General features: G+C 38.8%; 1 protein-coding gene across 3 annotated transcripts in view; it reads right to left on the reverse strand.

Moving 5' to 3' along the window:
- The window catches only part of ITSN2 (intersectin 2), a 202,150-nt gene that overhangs the window by 46,890 nt on the left and 128,839 nt on the right, over positions 1–26,421 (reverse strand). For all 3 annotated transcript variants that reach the window (XM_037813289.1, XM_037813290.1, XM_037813291.1), the window contains 10 exons: positions 25,591–25,688; positions 21,827–22,002; positions 21,377–21,521; positions 18,848–19,053; positions 18,173–18,237; positions 9,339–9,505; positions 2,706–2,751; positions 2,495–2,616; positions 1,278–1,374; positions 628–819 (listed from right to left, as the gene is read on the reverse strand). In XM_037813289.1, the coding sequence (XP_037669217.1) occupies positions 628–819; positions 1,278–1,374; positions 2,495–2,616; positions 2,706–2,751; positions 9,339–9,505; positions 18,173–18,237; positions 18,848–19,053; positions 21,377–21,521; positions 21,827–22,002; positions 25,591–25,688 (1,314 nt within the window). The remainder of the gene's footprint in view (positions 1–627; positions 820–1,277; positions 1,375–2,494; positions 2,617–2,705; positions 2,752–9,338; positions 9,506–18,172; positions 18,238–18,847; positions 19,054–21,376; positions 21,522–21,826; positions 22,003–25,590; positions 25,689–26,421) is intronic.

Below are 26,421 nucleotides of genomic sequence, written 5' to 3' on the forward strand. Positions count from 1 at the left end.
ATTTCCCACTGTAAGATCTGGATGTTTGTTCTAAAAACTATGAAACAGATCTTGACTCATATCTTTTGTTGCATGAAGTGGCTATCTAAAAAATCACCTAGTGAGAGTTTTGCAAATAAAAGTATTAATGAGGTTATTTCATTTTCTTCTACCCTGGAAGATACGTAAACACAAAGGAGATGAATGAGAAGGTTACAAAATTAATGGCATCTGAATATCAAAAGAGAAAATTTTGGGGGTGGGGGTGGGGTGAATAGGGTAACTACTAGCCACTTTTAATTAAGCTGAAAAAGAGCACTGAATGAAGAAAAACAGGGTGGTGGCAAAGGGAATTTGCAGTATAGACTGCTGTCATAAAAAAGAAATAACCCTTAACAGAAAGTACCCATTTTTTCAGAAAATGTCTAACAGTAGTAAGGTCTGAAGCTAGGAAAAAAGTATTTACAATAAAGCAGCAAAATTTGGGGTCTTGTAAAAAGTTTCCCTCTGTGTTTTCTTATTTTACACATCACATGCAACTGCTACGAGTGCCCACTTTAAGATCTGACCCAGAACAGTAATAAATGCAATCCTGAGTTCTTAAGCTTTTCACACTAGTTGAGAGATAAATAATTTGATTTTACTCACACTGTTGACTTGGATCTGAGTCTGTCGTCATCTTAACATAGTTTGAAGGAAAAAGACCAGTCACACCATTGATTTCTCCTTGCCACCAGTCAGGATCATCTTTGTTCAAAACATTAATAAGTTGTCCCTTGGAGAAATTAAGCTCATCTTCATTATTCGCCACATAATCATACATAGCGATCACCTGACACACTATCAGAAAAAGACCAAGACAACAAATTAAATTAACTATTCCTACAAGGATCAAACATTAACCCTCTCCTTAAAATTTAAATTACTCTAATAATAAGTAATAAAATTAGGCTAATATTTTCCTTGAGCTGCTCTTTTTCCTTCCTTCCTTCACCTATTCCCTGTTTCACAAAAACAAGAATTTCCCAACTTTAGTTAAAAATCTAAGGGAACTGCTTCACTTAACATAAGTATGATGGTATACAGCAATTCTACTTTGCAATAGTTGGCTGTTTCTACTTTGAAATAGTTGGCTGTTTCTACACAGAACAAAGGAAGTTTTCAGTGGCAAAGTACTGTTAGGCAGAGGAAAGGAAAGAACACATTTTTAATATTTTTAAAAAAGTTTAGTTACTTCAAGAAGTTGAGTTTTTAACAAAATTGCTCAAAGCTGAAATAAAAATTAACCCATTTCATACCAGAATGAAAGGCAGGTATAGTTCTTTCACTACTTGGACCCAGAAGTTTAACATGGCTGGCAGGAAACCATCCCTTCTGTCTCTTTTTTCCTCTGGCCTGTAAAAGCAGTCAGAGGAATATATAATTGAAAGATGAAGTTAAAAAGAATTATTGAGACATAACTTAAAAATCAGAAAAGCCCTAGCCTTCCAGTTCAACATTAAACAACTAGAAGATGCACTACAACATACATTTCAAAGTGCTGCTAAAAATGCTACTTATTTGGAGTCCATTTGGAGGGCTTTCAGGCTCAAGCTTCTCAGACTAGTTTACACAAATAACACTTATAATCTCAAAGAGCTTTTCTAGAGTCCACCCAATAAGCTTAAGTTGACACTTAAAATGATGTGGTCCAACGCATGAGAGTCCACTGTCAGTACCTTTTGGGGCTTTGTTAATAATCAGGAGGTCATAAATAAAGTTTCTGGAGAGCCATGTATGACCTTAATTGGGTCATTCGTCAAAGCAAATCACAATTTCAGGGGTTAGAAAAGAAGATATTGAATTCTGATTCCTCACTGTTCTTTAGAAATCCTAAGACTCTGATTTGCAAGAATGAAGCTATTTTTATTCTCTGTATTACAATCACCTAACAATCTTATATCAAATGTAGCTATTATACCTTTCATCCTCTTTTAACCCTCAAATGCTTTTTAGTTTTAAATCATAACGGAATTTTAAGAGTGACAGTTTTCTGCGTTAAAACATATGCAATAACCTTCTTTGTCAGCATTTTAGGGAAAATGAACTGGGCTCATCTGTACCTGCACCCTTTTCCTTTCACTGCTGTTTTAAAAACATAAGACCACAGGGGAATAGTCTGATGGGTAGTATTTTCTCAGCACATGGCTGAGATCACTAGATCATGGTTTTTTCCTAGAGGCTATGCTGCAAGCCTGGGGCTATCCTAGGCAAAGATGATGCTTTCCTTTAAGAAGGTGATCTTGCAGTTTATTAGAGCATGCATTACCGGAAAACAATTATATCTTCAGAGAAAATTATTCTTTAAATTGTTACTGATAACATCAACTCATCTGTTCTAAAAATGAACAGGAAAAGACGAGACAAAAATACAATACACTAAAATGTTAATACTGGTTACCTTTAGGTGGTAAGATTGTGGATGATCTAAAATTATTTATCATAAAGTTGGTAAATGTTATTTAAAGATTGTTACCTGTAACTCCCCTTGCCACCACCCACTTGCATTTTTCTTTAGAATTAATATTAACTGCCCTGGTGCAAGGCTAAGTTGTTCAGAACCGGAAGCCACATACGCTGAAGTTACTTGAGCAATCTCTGAAAACAAGAAAAGCAAGGAACTATGAATTCAATACTACAATAAAGCAAACATTTTAATAATTTTTCAAATTCATTACTATACATACCAGGTTTTTTGCCTGATGTTCCAGATTTGTTAGCATTCCCAAAACTCTACAAGGAAAAAAATATCATATTATACTATTATTTTTCCAACAATCAAGATGTAAGAGTATAAAGGCTATTAGGAATTAAGAGATTTCCAATTCCCAGAATGTTTCTTTAAATGAAGGTCAAATGACAATTAACCTTACATTAACCAAATAAGTTAAGAATCTAACACTTATGAGGAGATCTGATCTACTAACAAAACACATCATATACAAGTGGCTGATATTGGCAATCACTGGCTCCATAGAACTGCTCATTTTCTGAATCTTTCCATACACAGAACCTCTATCCTGGACATGTGAAGCGTGATGTGAGTTCTGCCCTGCCCTGCTTCCCTGCTTTCTCTAAGGAAGTCTGACTCATCTGCAGCTCCTCCTTCCCAGAAGGCATATATATTTTTTTCCCAACAGGTTGTCCTCTGCCCCCCAGAAAAACAGACTGAACCTAAGAATACAAAATCCATACCCTGGGTAGCAAGGACAAGTTGGGCCAACACATTTCCTCTTTATAGGAATTTGAACAAGAAAAGGGAAAGAGGGTTAAAAATAATTTTTTTCTGGTAGAATTTCATAAAATCCCGCCCCCCTTATCTAACAGATTTATTCCTAAAATAAATAATTAGGGACTGATAAGAGCTTCGGGGTGTTTTCGGTTATGGTAATTGATTAAAACTTAGAATAACAATGACTGTACAACTAAGTGAAAATAACATGAGACACTCATTGTTTATCTTGGACAGAATATATATTATGTGGAATTAGGTCCCCCTACTTAATAAGTCAAGCCCTCTATCTTGAGGCTTGCTCTAGTGAATCTATGGCTGTAAAGCATAGGCTAAACCTACCTATAATTACACTTAAGAATCACCTCCAGAGAACCTCTTTTGTTACTCAGATGTGGCTTTTCTCTAAGCCCAACTCTGCAAATAAATTCATTACCCTTCCTCCTTTATGGGACATGACTCCCAAGGGAAGTGAATCTCCCTGGCAACATGAGACATGACTCCCAGAAACGAGCCTGGCCCTGGCACCGAGGGACTAAAAATGCCTTCTTGACCAAAAGGGGGAAAAGAAAGGTAACAACAAAGTTTCAGTGGCTAAGAGATTTCAAATAGAGTTGAGAAGCTATCCTGGAGGTTACTCTTCTTTTTATTATTATTTTTGAAATTTTATTGAGATTGTTCACATACCATACAATCATCCAAAGATCCAAAGTGCACAATCAATTGCCCATGGTACCATCATACAGCTGTGCATCTATCACCACAATTAATTTTTTTTCCAATTTTTAGAACATTTTCATTACTCCAGAAAAGAAATAAAGACAAAAAAGAAACTCAGTTCCTCCCCTACCCCTATCCACCCCCTCTCCATTACTGACTCATGGTATTGACATAGTACATTTGTTACTGTTGACGAAAAAATGTTAAAATACTATTAACAATAGTACATAGTTTGCAATAGGTATATTTTTCCCCTATACACTCCTCTATTATTAGCTTCTAGTTATAGTGTCATACATTTGTTCTAGTCCATGAAAGAGTAATATTTGTACAGTTAATCACAGACATTGTCCACCACAAGATTCACTGTTTTATACATTCCATCCTGGAGGTTACTCTTATGCAAGCTCCAGCTAGATATTTCAAATGCCCACAGTATGCTAAGCCTTGATCAACAGTAGTCCTGAAAATACTAAAGAATACTTAGGTCCCTATATGAGACTCTATAATATAAAGTTTCACTCACTAAGTTTACTTTCAGAAACTTAAATCCCCCAAAGTGTTCCTATGCCAGGTAAGTCCCAAAATCCAGAGGCAACAGCCTCTCCAAGAACATCAACCAGATGCATCTCTCTTTCCCATAATGTCGACACTCTTTTTCAATATGAACACGTTAGAGTGGCCATTGCCCAGATATCACTAAATACTGAGAAAGTGATCAAACGAGAGAGGGGTAGCAACAGACAAGATAGAATTTAACAAAGGATTAAATCTTTATGGTGGAGAACCTAAGATGGCGGCTAGGTGAGACAGGGCAAAAATAACAGCTCCGTGAAAAATACTAGATAAAAACCAGAAAGTGACCCAGAACACCACTTCCAGTGATGCACCAGCTGGACAAGGTCTGCTAAATCCACAGGGAAAGTGCATTTGGTAAAACCAGGAGCCTGCATTCTGAAATGAGTGAGTGAGCCAGCTGAAAGACCCGCAGCCACGCTGCAGTGTGGGGAAACGGTGGGCTGGCGTTTGGAGACAGACTAGTTCTTTAAAAAAAAAGCCGGGAGTGGCTGCAGATAGGATGGGGAGAGCTGCGCAGTGAAGCACAGCGGGAGCGGGCTGGGCTAACGCCTCAGTGTCTGGTGTGGAGGATACCCCTTCCCACACCCGCTGCTGATTATCTCGAGATCAGGGGAGCAGAGAGGAGCCAAAAGGAGAAAAAAAACCTCAGTCCTTGCAGCCATCTCCCCAGTGGGCGGGGGACGCTCCTGCCCAGGGCCAGACCCACAGCCCAGAGCCACGCCAAGAAACCCAGTGTGATGGGGAATCTTTCCCACAGCACTACACACAAGCCACAATATCGGCCGTGGACCGTGGACTTTAATACATCCACGGCTGATTGTCCTGGAGCTAGGAGGGTGGAGCTGTGCGAAAAGGGGGAAGTTAACGCATCCCATTCAACCTTCTTTGAAGCAGGCTGGGAGCACCCCTGCATGGTCCAGCAACCCAGGGCTTCCCTGGCGGGCCAGTGCGCACTAGTGATGTGGCACGGCCATCCCTCAGCAGAGGTCCTGGAAGAGCACAGCTGGGAAGGAGGAACTGCTCGGAAATCCCAGGGACCCTACGCAAATACCAAGGACTTGTGGGTCAGCGGCAGAGACAATCGGTGGAAAGGGTGAAATGAAGGCTTAGGCTCCTGCAACAGCTTTAAATCTCTGGGAACACCTGGGAGGTTTGATTATTAAAGCTGCTCTGCCTGCCTAACCACCCAGACATACGCCCCACATTCAGGGCGGACAGCACCAACAACACACCCAAACTTGGTGCACCAATTGGACCCCACAAGAATCAGACCCCCACACACCACAAAGACAAAGTGGGGGAGAACTGACTTGAGGGGAACAGGTGACTCACGGACGCCATCTGCTGGTTAGTTAGAGAAAGTGTACACCACCAAGCTGCAGTTCTGTCAAATTAGGGATCAAGTAAAGCAAATGCCAAGAGGCTTAAAACAACAGCAGCATGACATATTTAAAACTCTGAGAGAGAAAATTTCCAACCAAAGCATATGATAAAACCAGACGATATGGAGAACCCAAACCAAAACACCCAAATCAAAAGATCAGAATACACACAGTTCTTGGCACAATTAATCAAAGAATTACAGACAGGCAACAAGAGCATGGCTCAGGATATAAAGGACATGAAGAAGAGCATGGCACAGGATATAAAGGACATAAAGAAGACCCTAGAACAGCATAAAGAAGAAAATGCGAGAGTAAATAAAAAAATAGAAGATCTTATGGAAATAAAAGAAACTGCTGGCCAAATTTAAAAGACTCTGGATATTCACAATACAAGATTAGAGGAAGGTGGACAACAACTCAGCCTCCTCAAGGACCACAGAACAGAAAATGAAAGAACAAAAGAAAGAATGGGGGAAAAAATTGAAAAAATCGAAATGGATCTCAGGGATATGATAGATAAAATAAAACATCCAAATTTAAGACTCATTGGTGTCCCAGAAGGGGAAGAGAACGGTAAAGATCTAGAAAGAGTATTCAAAGAAATTGTTGGGGAAAACTTCCCAAACCTCCTACACAATATAAATACACAAAGCATAAACACCCAGCGAACTCCAAATAGAATAAATCCAAAGAAACCCACTCCAAGACATATTCTGATCACACTGTCAAATACTGAAGAGAAGGAGCAAGTTCTGAAAGCAGCAAGAGAACAGCAATTCACCACATACAAAGGAAACAACATAAGACTAAGTAGTGACTACAAGCGGCCACCATGGAGGCGAGAAGGCAGCAGCATGACATATTTAAAACTCTGATGTGGCCCTCTCTCTCTGGCTAAGCCAACTTGAAAGGTGAAATCACTGCCCTCCCCACTACGTGGGATCAGACACCCAGGGAAGTGAATCTCCCTGGCAACGTGGAATATGACTCCCGGGGAGGAATGTAGACCCGGCATCGTGGGATGGAGAACATCTTCTTGACCAAAAGGGGGATGTGAAAGGAAATGAAATAAGCTTCAGTGGCAGAGAGATTCCAAAACGAGCCGAGAGATCACTCTGGTGGGCACTCTTACGCACACTTTAGACAACCTTTTTTAGGTTCTAAAGAATTGGGGTAGCTGGTGGTGGATACCTGAAACTATTAAACTACAACCCAGAACCCATGAATCTCGAAGACAGTTGTATAAAAATGTAGCTTATGAGGGGTGACAGTGGGATTGGGAATGCCATAAGGACCAAACTCCACTTTGTCTAGTTTATGGATGGATGTGTAGAAAAGTAGGGGAAGCAAACAAACAGACAAAGGTACCTAGTGTTCTTTTTTACTTCAATTGCTCTTTTTCACTCTAATTATTATTCTTGTTATTTTTGTGTGTGTGCTAATGAAGGTGTCAGGGATTGATTTAGGTGATGAATGTACAACTATGTAATGGTACTGTAAACAATCGAAAGTACAATTTGTTTTGTATGACTGCGTGCTATGTGAATATATCTCAATAAAATGATGATTAAAAAAAAAAAAAAATAAAACTCTGAGAGAGAAAAATTTCCAACCAAGAATACTTTATCCAGCAAAACTCTCCTTCAAATTTGAGGAAGAGCTTAAATTTTTCACAGACAAATGCTGAGAGATTTTGCTAATAAAAGACCTGCCCTACTTCAGATACTAAAGGGAGCCCTACTGACAGAGAAAAAAGCTGAGGGACTTCACCACCAGTAGATCAGTCCTATAAGAAATGCTAAAGGGAGTTGAGCAGGCTGTAAGGAAGGGACACTAAACAATTGACTGAAACTACATGAAGAAACAAAGGGTACCACTAAAGATCACACGGTAAATATAAATACCAATACTACTGTATTTTTGATTCGTAAGTCCACTATTTACTTCCTACAGGATCTAAAAGACATAAACTGTAATGATAAATCAGTGGTTTTGGACTCGATGTAAAATATGTAATTTTTGACAAGAACTACATAAAAGTGGGGGAATGAGGAAGTATAGGAACATAGTTTATGTGTCATATTGAAGTTAAGTTGGTATCAAAGAAAAACAAGATTGTTATAGATTTTAGATGTTAAATTTAAGCCCCAAGGTAAACACAAAGAAAGTATCAGAGAATATGACCACAGACATGAAAAGTAGAGTAGGGGTTCCGAGAAGTGGGGGAAGGGCCAATGAGAGTTAAGAAATGAGTGTAGGATTTCTGTTTGGGGTGAAGGGAAACTTCTAGAAATGGATGGTGGGAAGGTGATAGCATTGCAACATTCTAAATGTGATTAATCTCACTAATGGAATGCTAGAGAGAGGGTGGGAATGGGAAGATTCAGGCTGTATATATGTTTCCACAATTGAAAAAAAAAAAAAAAGACAATCTAAATAGATGACAATTAAATGCCAAGGATGATTCTGGATGGGATCTGAGGATGGAGGAGAGGAGGCTCAAAGGGACACAGATGGGACATAAGAAAAAAAAAAAAAGGAAATATAGAATGTAAGCTTTGTATCATAGTTGAATTTCTTGAACTTCTTAGCTGTGCTTAATGGGATTGCATAAAAGAGTGTTCTTGTTCACGGGAAATGTATATGTGAATTATATTGTTTTTTCAAGAATGTGTGCAGCTTGCTCTCATATGTTCAGAAGACAGAGCAATAGATGACATGATAGGGAGGGAGAAAGGAGGGAGAGAGGGGTGGAGGGAGGGAAAGAGGGAGGGAGGGAGGGAGGGAAACAAAGAAATGGTGGTGTGGCAGGATGTTAAAGGTGGTAGATCGGGGTATCGGGGGAGGGGGGTCGGGGTATGCTGGAGTTCTATGTATGGGGTTTGTATTGTTTTTGCAACTGTCCCTGTAAGTTTGAATTTATCTCAAAATAAAATTTCTTATAAATCTTTATATATATATATATATATATTTTTAGTTACTAGGGTATTAGAATAGCTAGAAGGAAATAACTGACATGGTGGAACTGGAACATATATCACGCATTGAAATTTGCTCTGTATCCACCTATTACAGCATACTTTGGAAGTTATCACATTTCTGTATATATGTTATATTTCACAATAAGGAAATAACTGTAATTGCGGAACTGTAACCCATTACAATCTTTGAAATTTGCTCTATAACTACTTGCTAAATCATACTTTTAAAGTTATCATTTTTCTGTATATGTTATATTTCACAATTAAAAAATGTTTAAAAAAAAAAAAGCCCTAATTTACTGGAACTACTTTAATAACCAAAGTAGCCTGATAAAAACTATACACAGGAGTCAGTCTCTTTTAAGTATGAATCTTGATCAACAAGAATGAAATGATACTTTTTCTACACCAACATAACACTACCTCTTGATCTTTTGGTTTGACATAATTTGATGGAAAAATTCCAGTTCTTTCTCCAATACTTCCTGTCCACCATTCTCCCTCTTTTTGGGTCACCAATATTTCTTCACCTTCAGTGAAAGTCAAATCTCCAGGTTCTACACTTGAATATGGATAAAGTGCAATATACTCTGTAAGGAATAAAGCAAAAAGAAAGCAAATTTTACAGAAATAGAAAAGAATTATGTCAATGTTCAAGATTTTTTATAAATTTACTATAAAAGACCTTCAGCTTCAAGGAAACCTAATATAAAAAGATGTGAAGGCAGAAAAATGAAGCAATTATTTATCAATTCTTTGGAAATGCTTATTTGATTTAACAAAAAAAAACTTACCAGGGAGTTTCTTTTTTTTTTTCCCTTTCAGTTGTTACTGCCATGATTATCAGAAACTATCATAAATTAATAAAACTACAATTATAGATATTATCTCTACTTTATAGATAATGAAACTAAGGCTGAGTGAGTTTAAATCTCTCAGTTAGTACGTAACGAGGCCAAGATACGAAAAGATGTTTTTAGCCTTCTTATACAAAATATATTTTAATCTGCTAAATTCACTTCTTTTTAATTCTTTATAGACACAGTCACAGAAATGTCCACTATCCAGCAAACATTAGTACTAAAGGCCAAGTTCCACCTCCGTGGCCCAATTCTTGGCATAGTGTTTGGCCCTTAGATGCTCAATAATTATTCGCTAATGAATGACCTCAAAGGCACTGTCCAAGTTTTTATACTGATTTTGATTTTTTGTTCCTGTGATTATTACCGCTTAGCAGTAACAGTCAATGATTGCATTTCTGAAGTCTTTTCCTTTCTTTCTAGTTTTACTTATGTTTGTCAACACGGAATTTGATCTGTATTCTATAAACTAGCAATGATCAGAAACACCATCTACAACTTATTTACTATTCACATTCCAAGTGTTTTTCAATTTAGATGAATTAACAAATCTAAAAGTGACTGCAAAGTTTAGGTACACCGGAATAAGCATGGTCCTTTCCCAAAAGCTCCTCATACTTTCCTAGGCTATTTCCTACCACTCACTCCACAGTAAACCAATGTCCCAGTCTTACCAGTTACTTTCACAGCCATTGCCAAGCTCATCGTATTCCTTCTGTCCAGAAGAGCCTTCCCTTTTTTGGTCACTATGCAAAATCCTAGTCACTGTTTAAGATGATTCAATGTTGCCACCTCTGTGGATTCATAGGCACTACTCAAAACCTTAAGCTGTTTTTGTTCACTCATTATAGAATTTATCACAATTGAATGCCTGCCCTCCCCATTCTACTGTGAGCACTTGGAGACTGTTTTATTCATCTTTGTATCACTCAGTCTCTAGCAAAGAATCTTCAACACAGTAGATACTGAATAAATCATTAAATTTACCATTAAACTGATTTTTTGAGGAAAACATAAAATGTACTATTCAACTGTAATTTTTAAACAAACATAAATTTTATTTATAAACCTATGTAATTATTAAATAAAAATACTGCCTTAAATGACAAGAGACTTTCATTTTCAGGACATTAACAAAATCAAAATAATTTTATTAATCAAACAACCCTAAAGGACTACAGAAAAAACTTATTTGTAATCTTCATGACCAAATGTACCTTGATTTCAAACCCTACTTAAGGATCTTATGGCACACTATAATTAAAACGTAATTTTTTAAACAATGGAATGTCCTAAGCATCTATAATCTCGATATATTTATGATGGTTAAGTTCATGTGTCAACTTGGCCAGGTGATAGTATCCAGCTGTCTGGTCAAACAAACAGTGGCCTAACAATTGCTGTGAGGACGTTTGTGGCTGGTTAATAAACCAACAGGCTGGTTTATTAAATCATCAGTCAACTGACTGCAGCTGTGATTGATGACTCATCAAAGGGCATGCCTTCCACAATGAGAGAATGCAACTGGCTGGATTTAATCCAATTAATCAGTTGAAGACTTATAAGCAAGACAGATACAGGACCTTCACTTCTTCTTCGGCTGCCCGGTGAAGCATTTCCTGAGGAGTTCGTCGAAGTTGCTGGTTCATTTCCTGAGGAGTTCATCGGACATCTTCCTTGGAGTTGACAGTTTGCTGACTGCCCTACAGAATTTGGACTCATGCATACCCACAGTTGCGAGAGTCACTTTTATAAATTTTATAGTCATAGACACCTCTCATTGATTCTGTTTCCCTAGAGAACCCTAACTAATACAACTTGGTACCGGGAGTGGTTCTTGAGAAACAGAATCTTAAAATGGGCTTTTACAATTTGTTTTCTACTCTGTTTAGATTCAAAGGCACCAATGACTCTATTTCCAATAATCAAGAGGGCACTGATAGTCCATGGCATGAGTTGGCAAAGGAGATTAGCAAAATAGCACCATTTGATTCTCCTAATCATACTCTAGCATGAAGCAAGGCTCTGGGTGACAGTGTTTTTGACACCTTCATAGTTTTGCAGAATTAAGAGGTATAATGATGTTGGCTGGCTGCTCTTAGATACTTTGGATAAAGTTGTAAGAGAAAGGGATGAGCTAAAGGCTTCAAATTCAAAACTTAAATGCCGTATGACAGATGTAAAGGTTTCTATGCGTGCCCTGAAAGAAAATCTTATTTCCTGTGCCCGCAGACTTGAAGTTTCTGAAAACCAGACGCAGACTCTCATTGTGCGAGTAGCAGATTTACAACATAAACTAAAATCTCAACCTCTCAGGGAGTCTGCTGTTAAAGTAAAGGCATTGATTGGAAAAGAATGGGATCCCGAAACTTGGGATGGGGACATATGGATTGATAATAATGGCAGTGAGGACATTGGAACCCTGGATTCTGCTGAGTCATTATTAGATTTACCTGTAGAGGGCTGTCCTGAGGAAACAGCTTCCCCACCTCCAGTCTGCCATCCAACCCCCACCTAAAGAGATTAACCCTTCAGTGCCTGCTAATCCTGTAATTACCTCCCTTGAGGAAGCAGCCCTCTTCCTCTGTTTGGAGAGATTAATCCTGTTTTAAGAGATGAAAATGCAACAGAATGTCCTGACGTAAATGGCTTCAGGGATAATTCTAACTCTTTTCATGACCCACCCCCACCACCAGTCTTTCCTTGAAGACCAATAACTAGACTGAAGTCCCAACAGGCCCTGAAGGGTGAGGTACAAAGTGTGACCCATGAGGAGGTATGCTATACTTCAAAGGAACTGTATGAGTTTTCCAACTTATACAGACAGAAACCAGGGGAATATGTGTGGGAATGGATATTAAGTGTGTGGGATAATGGTGGAAGGAATATAAGGTTGGATCAGGCTGAATTTACTGATATGGGTCCACTAAGCAGAGATTCTGCATTCAATCTTGTAGCTCGAGGGGTTAGAAAGGGTGTTAACAGTCTGTTTGGATGGTTGGCTGAAACATGGATCAAAAGGTGGCCGGCATTACCGGAGGTTGAAATGCCAGAACTGCCCTGGTACCATGTGGAGGAGGGGATTCAAAGGCTTAGAGAGATTGGAATGTTAGAGTGGATTTATCGTGGAAGACCTGCTCACACACCCCTGGAATGTCCAGAGGACACACCTTTTACCAGGACTGTGAGGAATAAATTTGTGAGACTAGCTCCATCATCCCTGAAGAGCTCTGTAGTCGCCTTTCTCTGTAGGTTACATATTACTGTAGGAACTGGTGTCATTGAGCTGGAATCCTTAAACACAATGGGGATAATTGGGTCCCGAGTTGGCAGAAGCCAAGTGGCTGCAGTAAATTGCCACAGACAAGGTGGGTGTGGCTACCATAATGGAAAACAGGCTCAAAGTAGCAATCAAAATAATATGACTCGCAGAGACTTATGGCGTTGCCTAGTGGATCATGGTGTACCAAACAGTAAAACAGATGGACAATCGACTAAATTCTTGTTTGAATTATGTAGGCAGAATTCTAGGTCACGTGAACAAAAGTCTCCCTTGAATTACAAAAACAGACAGTCACGGCCCCTTAATCAATTCCCAGACTTGAGAAAGTTTACAGATCCAGAGCTCCTTGAATGAAAGGAAGGCTGGGTACCCTTGGGGAAGGACCCTGTTACACTGCCAAAAGTTTATACTGTTAATCTTCCTCCCAGCCTTCCCCAGGGGGACCTACGGCCTTTTACCAGGGTAACTGTGCACTGGGGAAAAGCAAATGATCAGATATTTCATGGATTATTAGACACTGATTCAGAAGTGACAATAATTCCTGGAGACCCAAAACGTCACTCTGGTCCACCAGTCAGAGTTGGGGCTTATGGAGGTCAGGTGATTGATGGAGCTTAAGCTCAGATCCGTCTCACAGTGGGTCCAGTGGATCCCCGGACACATTCTGTGGTTATTTCCTCAGTGCCAGAATGCATAATTGGAACAGACATACTCAGCAACTGGTAGAATCCTCACATTGGTTCCCTGACTTGTGGAGTGAGCGCTATTATGGTGGGAAAGGCCAAGTGGAAGCCACTAGAACTGCCCCTGCCTAGCAAAATAGTGAATCAGAAGCAATACCGGATTCCTGGAGGGACGGCAGAGATCAATGCCACTTTTAACGACTTGAAGGATGCAGAGATGGTGATTCCTACCACATCCCCATTCAACAATCCTATTTGGCCTGTGCAGAAAACAGATGGGTCTTGGAGGATGACAGTGGATTATCATAAGCTTAGCCAGGTGGTGACTCCAATTGCAGCTGCTGTTCCAGATGTGGTAAAATTGCTTGAGCAAATCAACACATCCCCTGGTACCTGGTATGCAGCTATTGATCTGGCAAATACTTTTTTCTCAATTGCTGTCAGTAAGGACCACCAGAAACAGTTTGCATTCAGCTGGCAAGGCCAGCAGTTTACATTCACGGTGCTACCTCAGGGGTATATTAACTCTCCAGCCCTATGTCATAATATTGTCCACAGGGATCTTGATTGTTTCTCCCTCCCACAAGACATCATGCTGGTCCATTATATTGATGACATCATGTTGATTGGACCTAGTGAGCAAGAAGTAGCAACTACTCTAGATTTGCTGGTAAGGTATTTGCGTGGCAGAGGATGGGAGATAAATCCAACAAAAATACAAGGGCCTTCCACCTCAGTAAAATTTCTAGGTGTCCAGTGGTGTGGGGCCTGTCGAGATATTCCTTCTAAGGTGACGGATAAACTGTTGCATCTGGCCCCTCCTACGATCAAAAAAGAGGCACAATGCTTAGTTGGCCTCTGTGGATTTTGGAGACAAGATATTCCTCATTTAGGTGTGCTACTCCGGCCCATTTACTGAGTGACCCAAAAAGCTTCTAGTTTTGAGTGGGGACCAGAACAAGATGAAGCTCTGTGACAGGTCCAGGCTGCTGTGCAAGCTGCTCTGCCGCTTGGACCATATGATCCAGCTGACCCAATGGTGCTGGAAATGTCAGTGGGAAATAGAGATGCTGTTTGGAGCCTTTGGCAGCCTCCTATAGGAGAATTACAACGCAGGCCCTTAGGATTTTGGAGTAAAACTTTACCATCCTCTGCAGATAACTACTCTCCATTTGAGAAACAGCTGTTGGCCTGCTACTGGGCCTTAGTAGAGACAGAACACTTAACCATGGCCCACCAAGTTACCATGAGACCTGAGTTACCTATGATGAGCTGGGTACTGTCTGACCCACCAAGCCATAAAGTTGGGCTTGCACAGCAGCACTCCATCATAAAATGGAAATAGTATATATGAGATAGAGCTAGAGCGGGTCCTGAAGGTACAAGTAAGTCACACGAGGAAGTGGCCCAAATGCCCATGGCCCCCACTCCTTCCACCTTACCTTCTCTTTCCCAGCCCATAGCTATGGCATCTTGGGGAGTTCCTTACAATCAGTTGACTGAGGAAGAGAAAACTCGGGCCTGGTTTACAGATGGTTCTGCACGATATGCAGGCACCACCCGAAAGTGGACAGCTGCAGTACTGCAGCCCATTTCTGGGATGTCCCTGAAGGACAGTGGTGAGAGGAAATCCTCCCAGTGGGCAGAACTTTGAGCAGTGCACCTGGTTGTTCACTTTGCTTGGAAGGAGAACTGGCCAGAGGTGCGTTTGTATACTGATTCCTGGGCTGCTGCTAATGGTTTGGCTGGATGGTCAGGGACTTGGAAGGAACATGATTGGTAGATTGGTGACAAAGAAGTCTGGGGAAGGGGTATGTGGACAGACCTTTCTGAGTGGGCAAACAACATGAAGATATTTGTGTCCCATGTGAATGCTCACCAGAGGATGACTTCAGTAGAAGATTTTAATAACCAAGTGGATAAAATGACCCGTTTGGTGGATACCAATCAGCCTCTTTCCCCAGCAACTCCTGTCATTGCCCAATGGGCTCGTAACAAAGTGGTCATGGTGGTAGGGATGGAGGTTATGCATGGGCTCAGCAACACGGACTTCCATTCACCAAGGCTGACCTGGCCACAGCCACTGCTCAGTGTCCCATCTGCCAGCAGCAGAGACCCAACTCAGTCCCCAATATGGTGCCATTCCCTGAGGTGATCAGCCTGCTACCTGGTGGCAGGTTGATTACACTGGACCACTTCCATCATGGAAGGGGCAGCGATTTGTTCTTACTGGAAAAGATACATACTCCGGATATGGGTTTGCCTTCCCTGCATGACGTGCTTCTGCCAAAACTACCATCCATGGACAAACAGAATGCCTTATCCACCGTCATGGTATTCCACACAGTATTGCTTCAGACCAAGGGACCCACTTCACAGCAAATGAAGTGAGGGAAGGGCACATGCTCATGGAATTCTGTGGTCTTACTGTGTTCCCCATCATTGAGAGGCAGCTGGGTGAAAAGAACGGTAGAATGGCCTGTTGAAGACTCAATTATGGTGCCAACTAGGTGGCAATACCTTGCAGGGTTGGGGCAGTGCTCTCCAGGAGACTGTGTATGCTCTGAATCAGTGTCCACTCTATGGTGCTGTTTCTCCCATAGCCAGGATTCATGGGTCCAGGAATCAAGGGGTGCAAACAGGACTGGCACCACTCACCATCACTCCTAGTGATCCACTAGGTAGATTTTTGCTTCCTGTCCCTGCAAGCTTAAGCTCTGCTGATCTACAGGTCTTGGTTCCAAAAGGATGAGTGCTTCCACCAGGAAACACAACAATAATCCCATTGAACTGGAAGTTAAGACTGCCACCTGGCCACTTTGGGCTTCTTATGCCTCTGAATCAACAGGCAAGGAAGGGGATTACTGTACTGCCTGGGGTGATTGATCCTGACTATCAAGGGAAAATAGCACTGCAACTACACAATGGAAGTAAAGAAGAGTTTCCTGGAATACGGGAGATTCCCTAGGGCGTCTCTTAGTACTACCATGTCCTGTGATTAAAGTCAATGGAAAATCACAACAACCCAATCCAGGCAGGACTACCAATGGCCAAGAAACTTCAGGAATGAAGGTTTGGGTCACCCCACCAGGCAAAGAACCACGGCCAGCTGAAGTGCTTGCTGAGGGTAAAGGGAACATGGAATGGGTAGTGGAAGAAGGTAGTGATAAATATGAACTACGACCATGTGACCAGTTACAGAAATGAGGACTATGATGGCATGAATAGTTCCTCCTTGTTTTGTTGTGATTGTGTTTGTATTTGTCTGTAAAGCAAATATCTTTGTTTTCTTCTCTGTCTTATCACCTTATCATATGGCATAACCTGTACTGTTCATTTTGCTGTATTTAAGCTAAAGGAATTCAATTTTAAGAGCGAATGTCACCCAAGGACTTGCACCCTATTCTGGAGAGATTTAGTGCGTTTCCAGTTGTATGCTGCACAGCGGAGTACTGTTAGGCAAAATATACGTCTGTTATTGTTATCTACTTAGAGATAAAGTATGGTTTTAGGTGATGTGTACAACTGCCAAGTTGACAAGGGGTGGACTGTGATGGTTTGGTTCATGTGTCAACTTGGCCAGGTGATAGTACCCAGCTGTCTGGTCAAGCAAACACTGGCCTAACAATTGCTGTGAGGACGTTTGTGGCTGATTAATAAACCAACAGGCTGGTTTATTAAATCATCAGTCAATTGACTGCAGCTGTGACTGATGACTCACCAAAGGGCATGTCTTCCACGATGAGAGAATGCAATTGGCTGGATTTAATCCAAATAATCAGTTGAAGACTTATAAGCGAGACAGATACAGGACCTTCACTTCTTCTTCGGCTGCCCAGCGAAGCATTTCCTGAGGAGTTCATTGAAGTTGTCGGTTTGTTCCCTGAGGAGTTCATCGAACACATTGGTCGAAGATCCCAGTTCATTTCCTGAGGAGTTTCTCGAAGTCGCCGGTTTGTTTCCTGAGGATTTCATCAGACATCTTCCTTGGAGTTGACAGTTTGCTGACTGCCCTACAGAATTTGGACTCGTGCATACTCACAGCTGCGTGACTCACTTTTATAAATTTTATAGTCATAAACACCTCTCATTGATTCTGTTTCCCTAGAGAACCCTAACTAATACAATATTATAACGGGAAAATTAAAATCTTTGGGCTCTCTCATTGCAACACTTTTTATTTATGACCTTATTTATTGAGCCACTCTGTGATGAATTTTAATAAGCACTGACTTTCTAGCAGTGCAAAGTACTTTCAGCCATATTTTTTCACATATCTTCAATATTCACATGAAATTGACAGGTGCAGGTTTTACTAATTTCACTTTAATGGTGAAGATACAGGAGCAGGGAAAATAACTGTGTCAAGTCAGATAATTAGTCCATAGCTAAACTAACTCCTATCTAATTTACAAATTATCAAAAGCTTACCTTCTCCAACTGTATAAGCTGCAGAGGTAGGTTTCTTGTTTACAGATGCATACACAGCTTCTGGTCTGCCAAACAAATAAAAAAAAAAATAACAATTAAAAAAAGATACAAACAAGCCAAACAAGCAAAAACCAATAAAAGTGATTTGATGAATACAGCAGGTTTTAGTAATGCATTTTAGGGCTTTCCAAAATTAATCTCAATATTATCTTAGTACACAGACTAGAAATGTTTTTTTCATACACAAAACCCTGCTAAATTAAAAACTGCCTAATTACAAACTTCTAAATTTCTAAATAGATTAAAGTAATTTAACATGATTTATAAGCAATTTTTAAATGTGAGAAATTTTGCTTTTCTAAAGTAATTCAAAATATCTTAGAGAGAGTCCATGAGATTCAGCACATTGGTAAATGGGAAGGCCGTTTCTGTAAAAGTATATACAGAGCTTGGTTTGGTTAAGGGAAAAATAAGGGCAATATATGAATTTTATTATTTGTTTAGAGCATACTATGTTTAAAAAGGAATAAAAAAAATAACTAATAAAACTGTTATTTTTATATCTCAGAGCAGATATAGCATTCATTTCCATTTTAAACCCAGGAAACAGTTTTCAAAACTCTGGATGACTGTCATGTCTAAGAACACCTCATGTAAACACACAAAGATACTTACTCTTCTCGCTTGACTTCACTTCCAGGGATGATCTTGACATAAGATTTTGGAAACCATCCTCTTCCTCCATGCACTTCCCCAAACCACCAATTTTCTTGCTGTTCCAAGACAGTTATGATATCATGTTTCGAGAAGTTCAAGTGGTTATCTTTCTTTGCCGTCCAAGAGCAAAGGGCCTGTGCTTTGAGGTTTTCTACAACTTGTCCCTGTGAATACAAAGCCACAAAAATTCAAAAAATGACAATGGCAACCATGATTTCTCTTTCCAGTATATAACAAACTTAACCCTAATCTACTACCCGACTTAGAATTATGTACGGCAGACCATCATCTGAATGACATTTTGGTATAGCCAAAGAAAGAACACCTACCACTCAACTTGGGCAGGCAAACAGTACTCAAGAATCCAACAAGTATATATCATGAAACAAATGAAAAAGTTACTGCAAACCTTTTCTCTCCTCCAGTTTCCAATGTTTCCTAACTGCAGGTGATTGTGCTTAATCTGCCAAGTATTAATGCTTGGACTCCCTCCACTTTCCTGCCTTCTGTCTCCTAACTTCTACATATTCTCATTCATTCTTTCCCTCCCCTGTTAAAGGAAGGAGTGTTTTGTTCTGTTGTGCTCTAAATCTTATATTAATTATGTCCTCTCATTTTCTAAAAACATTTTGTAACATAGTTAAATCTCTCCCTTAAATCTTCAATCTTTCTCCACTTCTCTAATTTTTTCTACCTTTCAACTCTTTAAAGAAAGAGTAGTCTTAAACTTGACTTTCAATTTCACACCTCAGCCCATTCTAATTTAGATTCTGTACTCATCATCCTACTGAACCTCTTCTAGACAACGCCACTGATAAAATCATAATGGCCAAACCCAAAAACCTCTTCCAAACCCTGTTCTCCTTGATCTCTGAACAGTGCTGACATCACTGAAACTCTTGCTTTTCCTGAAGCTCACTCTCTGGTGACTGATAGCTCCTCTCTGTTCAGCCCTTTTCCCTTCCTATTCCAAGTGATCCCCTAATGGTCTTACTTACGCCTATGACTTCTCAAATCTATATCTTCGGTGCAACTGTCTCCTGAGCTCCAGACCTGTAAATCGAACTGCCTGCTGGGCCTTTCCATCAGATTGTCCCTAATACAGATACCTCAAACTAAGCATGTCTGAAATGTACTCATTTTTAGAATTCACCAAGCCTACTCCTCCTGCAATTCCTATCCAAGACTTGATATCACTGTCCTTTCAGCTGCATAAGCTAATGACTCTGAAGAGTTATCTTGAACTCCAACTTCTTCACTCTCCACATTCAAAGGATCAACTATTTTATGTCAATTCCTAATGCTCTCTTAAATCCATCTCCTCTTATTTATATTCTCATTACTGTGGTCCTGGTTCACATAATCATTTCTTGTTACTTAGCTGTTGTAATATCCTCCCTTACCTGGACTTCTTCTTTTTCTCCTCTCCACCAATCTGGCCTCTACACTACTCCCACAGTTATTCTTCTAATATATGCACCTCAACTCCTCTCTTAAAAACCTTCAGGGGCTCCCCCCTGCCAGGCTGCTTTTAGTCTGGTATTAAATGCTTCACAAAAAAACCTCAACCACTCTCTCAAACTCTACTTCTTAATCCTTTCTTCACGAATCCAGTACTCCTACAATAAACAATTCTTTTTTCCTGTTCATACCTTATTAACATGCCTCATGACTTTCCACAAATTGTTCTTCTACTGGAATAATGCTCCTTATTAGTTTGTGAAATCTTGCTTATCTTTGAAGGTCCTGCTCAAATACTTTGCTTTCCGAGAAGCCTGCTCCAATTCCCACAGATTGGAGGACATGCTCTCCTCTGTACACTCCTCAGGACTCTGTACACATCTTTATAGTAACACTTCTCACACTTACAGTTAGTTACATCTTTCTCTATCACTGAATTATGAACTTCTTAATGGCAAGAACTGTTTACTTATTTTTCCTTAAATTTCTAGAACATAATAAAATGGGATGTATGATCACTCAAAAAACATTTCTGAGAGAAGGTGAAATCTGTAGGACTCTATTCTGATGAAATTACCTATTTCTATTTAGTAATGTTAGTATACCAATACTTGCAATGGTTACATCTACATCAGAGGCTAAATACATACAACAAAGTTCCAAAGTTTCCAGACAAAAGACTTATTTAAGAAAAAACGACCAAAAAACACTCAAGCCCGTATTTCTTACCTCCTTTCAATAACAACAAATCAAGAAAAATATTATCCAATTTGTAAAAATGATACTTAAAGCTTAGATACCTTAGGTGCTAACAACACGATAGTATAGAAATGAACTGTGGTTGAAAAACCTCTAAGTGATAATAATTTCTTCAACATCACGTCATATGTGAAGGATAAAAACAGAAATTGAATGTTACAAACTCTTGTTAAATGAGTGAATGACGCTTTGGTACAAAATCTTTATTTTATGTGTAGCGGGACCAAACTGAAAGAATAAAGCTCATGAAAATTCAGGACAACATACCTGTCCGTGAATAGGTGATATAGATCCAGGGGACACAGTACGAGTAAAAGCTGATTTTTTTTGCCATGATGAATTAACAGTTAGGTTTGAAAAAGATACATTTTGATAATCAGTCACTGATGCTGGTTGATTTGAAGAAAGTGGTCTGTAAAAATAACACTTTGATATAAGTATACTTAACTATTTAGAATCTAAAAAAGTAATTACCAATTTATCAATATGTATGCAATATACATGGCATTTAAACACAGTTTGTGGGGAAAAAAGAATTCATGAATAAACTACTGACCTATCATTTATTTACCAAATTTCAAAATTAAATTTGGAATAATAGGCATTCTTAGAGACCCCAGTACAGACTGCAATATGATTAAGCACGCTGACACAAATATGTATTAGGTATTTATATATTTGCAGAGCTACGAAAACCACTGTTAGCTAAAAACTTACTCAGAGGAAGTTGAGGTAGCAGATAAAGATACTGTAGGAGGAAGTAAAGCCTTCTTAGGAGACAAAGTCTTCTCACTTGACAGCATTTTTTCTACATAGTTGCATGGAAACCAGCCAAAATTTCCTTGAAAACTACCATAGAGCCAACCAGGTTCTCCTGTGGTTTTTTCATCAACCTATGGAAACAAAAAAACAAATTTACAATAGAAAGAGATGCAGAATACTGTACAGCATTTTCATTTACAGAATTAAGCTTACCTGACTAAAGGGATGAGGCATTTTTTACAAATTAATAGGTTACTATTTCTAACAACTGACAGATTGCTTTTTTAAAATTCAATTTTAGACTTTATCCAAATTAATACATGAAAATAGTTTATGTAGAAACAGAAAAAGACAAATAGTATTATACATGGCTTATGATGGAATATAGCCTTCCTGTACCTCAGGCTCCTTATGTCGATTTCTACTCCTAACAGTTAACTTGCTTCAGTGTTTCTTCTGTATTATTTTCTATATTTCTAAATAACATATTTGTACTGCTATTTCTTGACTTTTTTTTCCAATTTTAGATATCATCTATTGGCTTTTGGTTAGAGAAAACGAAAATATATCTTTCTTTTATAACTGCACCCTCTTATTCTAAGAATATTGTTAAATCATGATTTTTGGTTAAATTATAGTCAATGTTTACATTATTATAACTGTGTAAATATTTCACATCTAAGCCATGCAGTGTTCTGCTGATTACATATCCTTTCTTGTAAATTTTTTATTTTCCTAAAGTTAATCATTACTTTGTTTTCATCTTTTGCTTGGTTTTCTCTGTTCCTGTCAGTCTTCTTGAACACTTCAACAGAACTATAAAACCTTCTCTGAAGACTATTTTCCACTGGTAAAACACATCTGGTAGAATTCATCAGGATCATTTTTTCTCCCAGACATTTCCCTCCTACTATCTGAAATCCTTCCTCCTCGTGGAATTTCTTCCTCTGCTTCTTGGTCCCTTCAACACTGGCTCTGCTGCCTCAGTCTACACTTCCTCAACATACCCACACACTCCCACAGTTCGATCAGTTCTCTACACATTGAGTTCAAAAGCTATATTCTTAGAAATGACTTTTTCAAAGGGACAAGCCTGTACTTTCAACTACCTGCAAAATATCTTCAATTGGATGTCCCATGGAACTTCCAACTCAAGTCTAAGACCAAACTTGTTTTCTTTCCCAATACACTCCTTTTCCTATTCCCTAAGTCTCTGTTATTCCTACCACCAAAGACTCCAGTCATTCTAAATAAAAATCCACTTCCTTTATTCCCACATCCATACTGTTGATAATGCATCTAAAAGCTGTCCTAAATTTGTTTTCTTCTTTTTAACCCACCATCATTAATCTATTTCAGGCTATTTTAATTTCATATCTAGATTATTATAGTCTTTACTCACCCTTCAAAATTCTGTGGACTGCCCTCACCGGGCCCAGTGTTATCTCACATATACTGTCATAATTAGCATTGTCATGCTATATTATTCTTATTTACATGTATCGCTTCCATTTGTTTGAGTCCTTTTAATGACACCTCCACTGTCTAGCAGAATACCCATCTGCTAAATTAGCTGAATAAATGGATATGTCAACTTTTTCTGTTCTCTACTCCATTTATTTTCCAGAATGATCTTTCTCAAGCAGATCTGGCAGGGCTGTATTTGTTAAAATCAAGATAGAATTTGTATGATAACTCACTCCAGATATATTAACATTTTTAAAAACAGTTTTCTTTGTGGCATAATTAACATATAATAAACTTCACATATATAAGGTGCTAAGTTTATGTTGACATTTGTACACATCTGTGAAAAATAACCAGCTAGATAATAAACATATCCATCACCCCAAAAGTTTCCTCTTGCTCCACTCTAAACCCTCCCTCCTGCCCCTTCACATGACCCTGCCCCCATTCTTAGAAAAACACTGGTCTGCTCTCTGTCACTACAGATTAGTGTGCATTTTCTAGAATTTTGTGTATATAAAATCATGCAACATGTATTTTTTTTTGTCTGGCTTCTTGTACACAGCATTCTGAGATCCATCTATGTTGTAGCAAGTATCAATGGTTCATACTTTTTATTGTTGAGAAATATCCCATTGTACAAATATATCACAATTTGTTTATCCATTCACCTGTTGAACATTTGAGTTGTTTCCAGTTTTTAGCTAGCACTAATGAAGCAACTATGAATATATGCTTTCAGTTCTCTTGGGTAAATACCTAGGGGTGGAATGACTGGGTCACATGGTAGGTGCATATTTAACTTTTTCTTTTTATATAACAGTTTTATTGAGACATAACTCATATACCATACTATTTATCCATTCAAAGCATTCAATTCAATGGTTTTTAGTATATTCACAGAGTTCTGCAACCATCACCAAAATCTGTTTAGAACATTTTCATCACTCCAAAAAGAAACCCCATATCCTTTAGTAGTCACTCCCCATTTCCCCCTAACACTCCCAGCCTTAGTCATCCACTAATCTACTTTTTGTCTCTAAGGATTTGTCTCTTCTTGACATTTCATATAAATGGAATCATACAATTTGTAGCCTTTTGTGACTGGTTTCTTTCACTGAGTAAAATGTTTCCAAAGTGCATCCATGCTGTAGATTTAACAGTACATCATTCTTTTCCATGGTCAAAGAATATTCCATTGTATGGATATACCACATTTTGCTTATCCATTCATGAGATAAACATTTGTGTTGTTTCCACTTTTTGGCTATTATGGATAATGCTGCTATGAACATCTGTGTGCCAATTTTTACATGGATGTCTATTTTCATTTCTCTTGGGTTTATACTTAGGAGACCTCTCCATAAACTCAGGGCAGCCACGATACTGCCAGTGGAGTCAATGGCAGCAGAAGGAGTGTGTGGTTGGGGATTATCTCGGGTGCTTCAGTAGCAAGTTCCGTAAACTCTATCCCAAATATCATTAAACATTTGCCCCCTAACTGGTAATTATATCCTTTATCAAAAAGGAAAAACACATCAAACCGGTGGCAGTGCAGGAAAATAAAAAACAGACACTGCTTATGTACTCTGGGTAATTCACCAAAAAGAAATTGGTACCTTAATTTACCAAAAAGAAAACTGAAGCAGAGAATAAAGTCCAAGTTTGTGTGCTTTTCAAGCCTGTACCCTTTACGTTAACATTACTCTCACTCTATCAAACAGTATTCCCTGCATCTTCCCTTATTTGTCCATTTTATGTGGTATGTGATTACAAAATAGAGACCCTCTGTTCCAAGGAACTAGTGGCCCATATATAGTTAGGACTGCAAAATCTAACTCCCTCAGCTCTTTAACACTTGCCAGAAAACAAACAGCCAAAGAAACTTTATTGGTAATTTATTAAAATGACAAATTAATATCACCTATTATGATGTGATGCAGTGTGGCATAGAGGAAAGAATACTAGATTTGGAAATCAAAGGACACATATTATATACTGCTCCACCACTGTGATGGTAACAGGTGCAATCTGTGTGAGTCTGAGCTTACTTATCCCTAAAACGGTAGTAAAAATAGTTGTCCTCTGTAGCTGTGCAGAATGTAGTAAGGGCCAAATGAGGTAATATTTTAGAAGTATTTTATAAAGGTAAATCACTGTGCAAAAATTATAGTTAATATTATCATGAAAAGTAATATGCTACACTGTATCCAGCTTATTCATGACAAGAAAGATTCAATTTTGTTTCCTACCTGTATTATATCCCCAGAATTAAAACTCATCTCATCATGGCTCCTTGCTTCAAAGGGGTATAATGCTCTATAATTCACTAAAGCACTAGCTGTCCCACCTAAGGAGAAAATAATTGCCATTATTTGCTGCTTTCATGTACATACATCTTTGCTATATAACTCAAAGACTCAAGACTGAGCATTAAACAGTAAAATGAAAATTCATTTAATACAGGCTTGCTAGGATTTAAATTTCTTGAAAAGTTATATAATCAATATAACGACAAACAAGCATGTTCATCTGCAGTAAAGGCGGAGGCAATAAATTAAAGAGATGCTGTTTAAAGGATGAACCTTGCCCCTGGATCTAAGGAAAGGTATGGGAGCGGTGGCAAATCTGAGCTGTACCAAATGGAAGGAGACTAAGAAGCAGGACACTTGGCTTGATCTGTAAAGGTCAGAATACATCAGGAAGGAAAAGCACAGAAAAAAAGGTCATAAAGAAGACCAGAAAGTGAGCAAGGTTGACTGAAGAAAGATCTGTAGATTTTTCAGTTTGGCTCTAAAAGAAAAATAGCGGATGAGTTCACAAACATACCAGACTTGATAAGATGAAATTATTTTACTTTGCTCATATTTAGAATAAATGCTTTCACTTGTAAAGTTTTAGACACATTGTAACATTAATGTAGGGTCAAAGGTTTATGCATCCAAAAGAGATAAAAAGAATACTTGAAGTATTTTAGGGATGGATTCTGAGGTATATCGAAAACAAAGCACACTTTCTGAGAAAATTTCAACGTGCAAAGACTTAAAATGTTACTATTGTTTCAACAGCTTAGTTACACTGGT

Source organism: Choloepus didactylus, chromosome 20 (genome assembly GCF_015220235.1).
Source record: "Choloepus didactylus isolate mChoDid1 chromosome 20, mChoDid1.pri, whole genome shotgun sequence".
NCBI classification, from domain to species: Eukaryota; Metazoa; Chordata; class Mammalia; order Pilosa; family Megalonychidae; genus Choloepus; species Choloepus didactylus.